Here is an 8937-nt window from a genome sequence, read left to right on the forward strand (position 1 = left end):
TCTTACAAATATTTTGTAAATATTTTATAAATATCGTGTGCTGCCTGAGATACGAACATATGTATTATACTAATATTTTATGTTATTATTTTTATACTTGTAAATGTATACTAGCTAAATATCCCTTCCCACTCATTTTGAGCACTTTTTCGAATAAATAACATTTTTATGCTCTTCTACAAAATCTTCTTTAAAAAGATTTTTTCAGTTTATTTGAAAAAGAAGAAGAAAAGAAGAAGAGAGAGAGAGAAAAGAAAAGAAGAGAAAGAGATTGGAAAGATTTCATAAATTCCAAGAAAGAATTTTAAAAAATAAATTTATTTTTAGTGTTTAGAGTGATCGTCTGTGCTATTTGAGTATGCATTGCTTCAATAATATGATATTGTTTAACTTACTGCATGAGTTTTTAATTTGTCTGTACATCGCATTCGATCCTTCAGCACGTATGTGCGATCTAACCATCTATGCACCATTTAGATAATCACAGCTGCGGTCGATAACTCACTCATGGTAAAAGGTAGGGACATGCATTAACATTCACCCTGTATATCTGAAGAGAGATATCGTTTCTCTCATCTTTTTGCCATGTTTGTTAACTTTATTCATTTAAAAAATAAGTATTTATTAATTTAAATATCAATGGAAAACAAAACGGAAATAAATAAATAGAAACCAAGCTATGAAACTATAAAGATTATGTAAAATTTAATTTAAAGGTAATAGCAGAATAGAAACACAAAACTCACCCTCTCTCAGGATCCACAGCCACATTCTTGGGCTCGAGAAGATTTTGCCATAAAAGTATTTTCCTGCTGCCTCCTTCTATTCTTATCATCTCTATTCTACGCGTGACAGTATCACTCCAATAGAGATTGTGCGCGATCCAATCAAACGCAATACCTTCTGGCGATTCTAGACCGAGATCGACTATTTTTTCAATATCTGATCCATTTATAAAGACACGTGTAATGGTTTTTAGCTTAACATCTGTCCAATAAATGCGATTCTCGGACAAGTCAAAGTCTATAGCGCTAGAAAGAGCAAAAAATACAATACGTATGTTTATCAAAAAGTATAGTTGAGTGTGAAATAAAATAGCTTGTCTCAAAAATTGAATTAAATCTTGATATAAATAACAAAATTTAAAAAATCATAACCGCTTCAAGAAATCCTTTTTGAAGAAAAAAATAAATTAATTAGGTATAAAACTTCTAGTGAAAAAAATATCTATTTTTATATATATATATAAATGTCGTTCTTATAATTTTTCGAAAAGTTTAATGAACATTTTTAATGTTTTAATCTAATCTTACTTTAACATTCACTTTAATGTTGCAACTATACTAACCTAGCGTCTTTGATACCAGTGACAGGTATGATATTATCATTGTTAATGTTCTCAATACTGATTCGACCAAGATTCTCCCTCCTAGAAAATAGTAGGAACGCTTCCGGCACAACACACGTGCGCTTATCCTTTGTCAATTCGTAGCCCATCTGACAGGCGCAGACGTACCTGAATATTTTTAATTTTATATTACAATTTTTCGTAAACAAATTGTCATTTAATTTACATATTCGTTACTTTAATCTTCCTTAGAAAAACTAATTTACTTCAATATATAGCGTGATGTGAAAAGTATGATTCTTTGCTCTAATATAAAATATGATTCTCTACCCTAATAAAAGTCTCTCCTTACAGAAATCCAATTTTAATACTAAAAATTATTTAATACTTTTGAATATTAAAAGCATTAAACAACAAAGTAAGTAGTTAATTATTTCTTTTCACACAATATTAAATTTTTATCTCCTATCTATCCGCAACAATTTCAGCAAATCTTGCAGAAAAATATTCGAATAATTCCTGCAATATACACCTGTTGTTAGGTCTGTTAAAACAGAGATGACTACATCCACCATTGTCACGGGCGCACGGAGAATTACTGGCGTTCATTTTGCCAAGATGTATGGCCTTGATCCCCATTACATTGGGTACCTGGTCGACAATGACTTCACGTTCGCCACCGGTGAGCTTGTGCGCCCGATCGATGCTGCGACGCTGCCAATCGGTCCAATACAAATAATCGCCCAGTAAGGTGAGACCGAACAGATGTGGCAGATTATCGGTGATAACTTCACGCCGATCAGTACCGTCCATATTAGACACCTCGATTTTGTCGGTCTTCGCGTCGCACCAATAGATCTTATTGCGCTCAAGGTCCAAAGCGATACCATTTGGCCAGACAATGTCCTTGGTGATCAGCAATATACGCTCGCTGCCGTCCAGATTACTGCGCTCAATTTTCGGCCGCTTTTCGCTCCAATCGGTCCAGAACATCCAGCCATGCTCAGGTGCGAGCGCAATTGCTCGTGGTTCGAATAGATCTTCATTCACCAGCACACGCCGATATTTCCCATCTAGTCGCGCCACTTCGATCCGATCGGTCCCGGTATCGGTCCAATAGAGATTGCGAGCGATCCAGTCTATCGCAATACCGTCTGGATTCGCCACCTGCAAGAATCAAAAGATAGAATTATAATAATTCCAGTATATAACGCAAAAATATAATGGCTTGTTTGCTCTAAAAGTCTCTTTAATTTATCTGTAATATTAACAATTTCGTCAAAAAATTTGTGTGTAATTCCAGCATGCACACTTCTTGTCAGTTCTGTTGAAACATATAAACAGAAAACAATTAGACAAAAACAGTAAATTGTAAAAAATTCAAAATTTTAAGAAATTAAAAATATATATTTTAAAAGATATTATTTTCAATAAACAAAAAAACTCGAAGATTTATTTTCTTTTTAATAAAAGAATTCATATAATATTTCAGTACTTTTATATCCTTCAAGAATTTGTTTTTGAAAAATATGTAAAAGCTTTGTTTGTTACAAACTTTTTTAAACATTTTATAAAAGATTTTTTGGCAACTATTTATAAATCTGTATGATATATAAAAAAATACTGGTTTACTTTTGCAACGATTCGTGTAATTTTAATTTGATTAAATCAAAATTTAAGAATTGAACATTGCTGCATTGAAAGATATTATGTTTTTGTTATAAATAATATATTTTCAAGACCAATGCAAACATTAAAGAGAAAAAGAAAAGAGAAACAATTACACACCTCCGTGGAAATCACATTCTGTTGACTCATTCCATCGAGAGGAGCTCGCCTGATGGCAGTTGTTTGTTCATCAGTCCAATACAGCAACTCTTCCACTGGATCGAAGTCAATTGCAATTGCATGTTTAATGCCAGTGAGCGGCAACACGAAATTTGTATAGTCAGGCGAGTCCAAGGATATCCGGCAGATTTCGGTTCGTTGGACAATTAGTAGCAACTGCTCCGGTCTGTTGGCACATGTGTATTTGTCAATCAGTTTGACACCCGTGGGACAGGCACAACTATAACCAGGTTCCTTCGAGCTCAGAAGGCACAGATGAGAACAATTGCCGTTGTTTCGCTTGCAAGGATTATTGCCACCCGGTTGCCTCCTTACATCCCAGACTTCAATGTCACCTGAAAATAATATTTAATAAAAAATCAATAAAAATAGAGAATATCAAATAAAATAAATATTAATTTTATTATAGATGTGCAAATCAAGATTTTCCGAATCTTTCAAAGAGATTCAAATACAAATCAAATTAAATCTCACTTAATTCAAGTAATATTCGAATAATTCATACATCTTTAAATTTTATATGGAGAATTAATAAATATAAAGATAAAATATATAATAATAAACATAAATAATAAATATCGTATAAAAATTTTAAATATAGGTATATAATTTAGTGAGCTAGAGGAAATAAAGAACACTATATAATTCTTCTAGATTTAAAGATAAGTGTTAAGAATATAATTGGCCTGATCTAAAGATCAAATATAAAACAACTTTAATCAATATTTGCTCAAGTTATTACTGTATACACAATATATTTACTACCAGGTATATATTCGCCGTGAAATAATTCACGTGGATGTGATTGTGGCTGGGTTATGTCATACGAATGGATGCACCAAGTCTTCCAGTCGGTCCAATAAAGCCGATTATCAAAAAACGTTATGGCAAATGGATAGTCCAGGTCGCGATTGACCAATCTGCGTCTATTACCACCATGATAATCCATTACAGCAATAAAGTGTAGTCTACCATCCGCCCAGTAGACGAGTCTATTTTCATAATCAATCGTCAGGCCATTCGGCCAGAATATGTCGTCAGAGACAATGATCTCGCGTGTATTTGGATCACCATCCATCGAGGCACGTTCAATCTTAGGCACATCGCCCCAATCGGTCCAGAATAGGTATCCTTCCATGGGGGCCAAGGCGATTGCACGCGGCTGATAAATATCATTCCAGAAGAGAACCTTCCTGTTACGGCCGTCGATGCTGGTCACCTCAATCCTGTTCTTCTCACCATCCGTCCAGTACAGTTTATCCGTAAACCAATCGCAAGCGAGACCATCGGGAGATATCAAACTGGAGTTCACTACTGTTATCTTCTCGCCAGTGTGCGTGCCATTATAGCGAATGCACTGTATCATCTCCAAACTGCTGTCGGACCAACAAATCAGCTCAAGCTCATAGAAGAAATCCAGAGACGCACCTTCTGATAAGTCCTTGATGATAATGTTGACCTTGTTGCTGCGAGATATATTGGCCACCCTGATGTCCTTATGAGTACCAAATAAAAGTAGAGGCGAGCCTAAAAAATAATAATATTAACAATATAATATTTAGTTTAAGAATAATTGACTCACTTAAAAAATTTTGACTTAATTAATCTTGGGCTCAAACTTAATATGTCCTCGTCACTGAACTATCAACTCTTTACATTCTTTAGAGTGGAATCTTACATTAAGAAGTAAAAATTGAGCCAGTGTCTTAAAAAACCCTACTAAAAAAAATCATGTTACAACGTTAGTTGATGAAATCATGTAATTAAAACATATAAATCATGGAATGGATTGTTCCAAATCAGTACGTGATTTTTTTAAACGATGTAATTTGAAAAATCACATGATATTAAAAATAATTTCATCCATTATGTGATTTTATAGTTACCGTATTTTAAAGAATTGAATGATGGAAATAGAAGAAAAAAGAACATAACATCATGTAACTTTTCAAAATACTTTTAACATCACGAACTGATTTGGAACATTCCGTTACATGATTTACATGTTTTAATTACATAATTTCATCATGCGACTGTTGTGTGACATGATTTTTTTCAGTAGGAAAGACTGACTTAATTTTCAATCTTTAATAATTACTTTATTTCATTAATTATTATATACTTAAAAAAAATAAACCCATAAAGTTAAAAAACTAAAAATAAAAACAAAAACGCCGCTACGATTTAAAAAAAGAAAAGAGAAAAAGAAAGAGATGAAGCATAGGCTGTGTTCGCTTTGGCGTTCACACGCTTTAAGCGTTGTTTCATCCTTGTTTAGTAAATATTAAGGGTCCAGAAACACAAGCTTTTGCATAACGCATAACGCATAGTGCATAAGCGAATCAACTAATCAGAAGCTTTCCTTTCCTCTCATTCCATGGAAAAGAAGAATTTCGATTGGTTGATTTCATTATGCACTATGTATTATGCGTTATGCAAGAGTGTGTGCTGCGGCCATAAACAAGGATAATTGATACTCACAAGTGTTGTGAGCGACAAAACGAACGCAGCCATAATAAACAAACGCACACAACGTACATGCATACATAATGCAAGCAAAACACACATGGAAAACTGTGCACAGACGACAGCAGCACAAAAATATAAAATCGGGAAAAAAAGGAAAAAGATCAAAAAAGAAGGCGAAAAAGAACTAGTCTCAAAGATATCCATTTTAGAAGAGGAAGAATGAAAGATCATGACGGATTGAGCATCGATGCCACTTACCATCGCAAGAAAAAAAGCCGCAGAGAAAGCAAGCGATAGCGAGCCACGCGTTCCACGTGATCATGGCGAGGATTAATTATCCTAGCTGCAAGTTTCACGTATTCTCGGTCGAGGTAAAATCGCGTTCGCAACTACGATCATCTCGTCGCCGTATGAATGATAGAGCAGTCCCTTAACGATCTTATCACATCCGTTATTCCTCGCATCACCGGCCATTTGTACTGTGGAGCTGTCTTGGCAGCTTGGCTCCAAGGCGCTCCAGACTCCAGCGGTGGCGTCTCCCGTTTCAAACTCCATGAGATTCATGGGTGCACTGTTTTATCAACGTTCGATATTATTCGAAAATACTTAAGCCCATGACACATACAAGAACGTAAGGCCGTAACACGCAAGCAGTAAGTGAATTGACCAATCCAGTAGAGACCGTAAGGCCAGTAGTGAATCCAATGTATGGATTCGCTATTGGCCTTACGGTCTCTACTGTGATTGGTCAATTCACTTACTGCTTGCGTGTTACGGCCTTACGTTCTTGTATGTGTCAAGGCCCGTCTACAATACACTCCGTGCATTGTAGACGGGCATGGGCTTAAAGGCGTCATCTACAATACACGGAGTAAGAAGTAAGAGTAAGAAATTGACCAATCACAGTCGATTATTCTTCTCACATTCAACTGTGATTGGTCAATTTCTTACTCTTATTTCTTACTCCGTGTATTGTAGACGGACCTAAAACGTATTGGGGTCTCCGTTCGAGACCTGTCTTAGCCCTTAGGTGAGGTAAAAGGAAAGGTTAGGGTATAGGTCAGGTCGTTGGGTGTAAAGTGTAAACTAGGCCATTGACATTTCAGCTTCAGTTAAGACTGTTTCAATTGTGTATCTTGAAATGAGGTAAAAATTATAAAAGTAAGCAAATTCTTCAAAATATTGATCATTTTATTAGTCAGCACCTGTGAATTTGCTAACTTTTGTAATTTTCAAGATATACGATTAACTCCTTGACCTTTAGAAGACAAATATTCATGATTAAATAATTACGCAATAAGGACTGCTCTTTCACAATCATCATTCGAGCTTCCCAAATATTCTGACTATATGTTAGCTTCCGTTGTTCTTATCTGTTATTCTGATACAGTTTTATCAGCTGTGATATTTTTATGTTTAAACATATTACTGTTGATTGCTTTTTTCTGTAATTTTGACAAAATTAATTCACAAATAAATTGCGTGAAAAATTGCTTTAATTCCTTCAAAGATAACTCTCGATAAAATGAAAGATCTCATAGATTGTATTTAGCAATTTTAATTTTCTCTTTTTGATTCATTTAGAATATACTTTTGAAAAAAATGTGTCTCATAGAAAAATGCATTCAAAACGTTAATTTTATCTCGTAATTTGAAGGCAACCACAACTTGAAGATGCAGATGTATCCAAACATCATTTACAAGAACCTTTTTCACATAATCACTACTTCTGTTATTCTATTTTCATAATTTTGTGACTTTTTAGAGTTATATTTTTTTTTCTCAATGTCTCAAAGATTATAAATATTAATTAATTCTATGATTTACAGACGCAGACGATTTCAGTGGAAAAAAACGTACTCGATCATCCCATATCTCTCCACTGCAAAACTTCAACGAAGAGTGAATCAGACCGTTTTTGCTTGGATTGGAAGAACAAAAACACAGGGTCATCTAATGAGAATTGACCTACGTCGGCATAAAGTACATCTCACGTTTTCGAATGAAGTCGCGTTTAAATCACGTTTCGTCAGCCGATAAGCCTGGAAACTTTATCTGGCACGAGCATGCCCTGATATGCAGGGTCATCCCATTGACCTCGACAGTGGAGAAACAAAGATAAACAGGGATGTAAGTATAGCCGGTGCACGTTTCAAATGTGATTCAGTATCGCATCAGCATTACAAAGAGATCTTACAGAAAGGAAAATTTTTCCATCTTTCAAATAAACAATCGTGTTTGTCATTAATTATGAAACAAGTAAAAATTGATTGAATTTAATAACCGAGTATAAATGATTAATAGATCACATTGATTAACAGATTAGATCTGATTGGAAAATTTTTAGTATTTTTTTTTTATTTTGATTGTAATTTTGTGAATATTTGAATATATACCTTTTGGATCGTAAAATTTGATTATAGCAAATATTCGGCAGTGAATATAAGTTTCCAAATTATACAATCATGGAAGCTCTGGGAACTGTAAGTATCTCAAATTTTTGTTGAAAACTGATTTATAGGAGTCTTACGTTTACAATTGACTCGTAAATTTATATCTCGAATTTATTTCACATACGTATTTAAATAAACATTACCTACATGGATAAAAAATATTTATACACTTCCTTTTGAGACGTCTTGACGCAAAAACAAATACTATTGTTATTACGAAATATTTTATACAATATGCCAGGTAGAACATAAAATGATAGAATGATACCGTAGGATGTCATTATGAACTTATTTTCCACTTATAAATTCTTACTTAACCCCTTATTATAATTTCGTGTTCTACATGGAATAATTTTATACCTGTATATCTTCAGGCAAATATGTCTTATCTTAAGATTTTTGCAATGACGGAATTAAGGAAAGCTCTATCGTTGCACAGCACGTTAAAACACTTTTCAGAAATGATTATTTTCTTCTATTCATAGAATTAAAATATAATTTTATAACGTAACGTTCGTAGAAATAATTTACTAAAGAGAACGTTTAAAAATTATTAATAGAGATAAATCAACTCACAGACCTCCCGCGAAGGAGTTGACAAAGAGCAACAAGGCAACCGATAAATCATCAAACGATTTATTAATAAATTATGAGATGGTTGCTTTTGCCTACAAATCGATTACTTACAGTACCTTTTGCCTACATCACTTTTGCCTACAGTTTGATTGCCTACATGTATTATTGCCTACATGCGCTTTTGCGCACAAATAAAAATTTTAGAAACGGGATTACTTTTGCCTACATGTACTATTGCCTACA

General features: G+C 34.0%; 2 protein-coding genes across 5 annotated transcripts in view; one reads left to right on the forward strand and one right to left on the reverse strand.

Annotated features, from left to right (window-relative positions):
* Positions 1-5989, reverse strand: part of arr (low-density lipoprotein receptor-related protein 6) — a 10649-nt gene extending 4660 nt beyond the window's left edge. For 2 of the 3 annotated variants that reach the window (XM_018511423.1, XM_018511421.1), the window contains exons 1-6: positions 5924-5989; positions 3959-4723; positions 3137-3531; positions 1881-2515; positions 1349-1516; positions 747-1031 (exon numbers count right to left, since the gene is read on the reverse strand). In XM_018511423.1, coding sequence (XP_018366925.1) covers positions 747-1031; positions 1349-1516; positions 1881-2515; positions 3137-3531; positions 3959-4723; positions 5924-5987 — 2312 coding nt within the window. In that variant the 5' untranslated portion in view covers positions 5988-5989. The remainder of the gene's footprint in view (positions 1-746; positions 1032-1348; positions 1517-1880; positions 2516-3136; positions 3532-3958; positions 4724-5923) is intronic. The other variant, XM_018511422.1, reaches the window with a different exon arrangement.
* A 1671-nt stretch (positions 5990-7660) lies between these two features.
* The window catches only part of LOC108763632 (solute carrier family 25 member 38), a 4908-nt gene continuing 3631 nt past the window's right edge, over positions 7661-8937 (forward strand). Inside the window, exons 1-2 of one of the 2 annotated variants that reach the window (XM_018511429.1) lie at positions 7661-7795; positions 8089-8148. In XM_018511429.1, the coding sequence (XP_018366931.1) occupies positions 7742-7795; positions 8089-8148 (114 nt within the window). In that variant the 5' untranslated portion in view covers positions 7661-7741. The remainder of the gene's footprint in view (positions 7796-8088; positions 8149-8937) is intronic. The other variant, XM_018511430.1, reaches the window with a different exon arrangement.

This window comes from Trachymyrmex cornetzi, unplaced genomic scaffold (genome assembly GCF_001594075.2).
Source record: "Trachymyrmex cornetzi isolate Tcor2-1 unplaced genomic scaffold, Tcor1.1 scaffold371, whole genome shotgun sequence".
Lineage (NCBI taxonomy): Eukaryota > Metazoa > Arthropoda > Insecta > Hymenoptera > Formicidae > Trachymyrmex > Trachymyrmex cornetzi.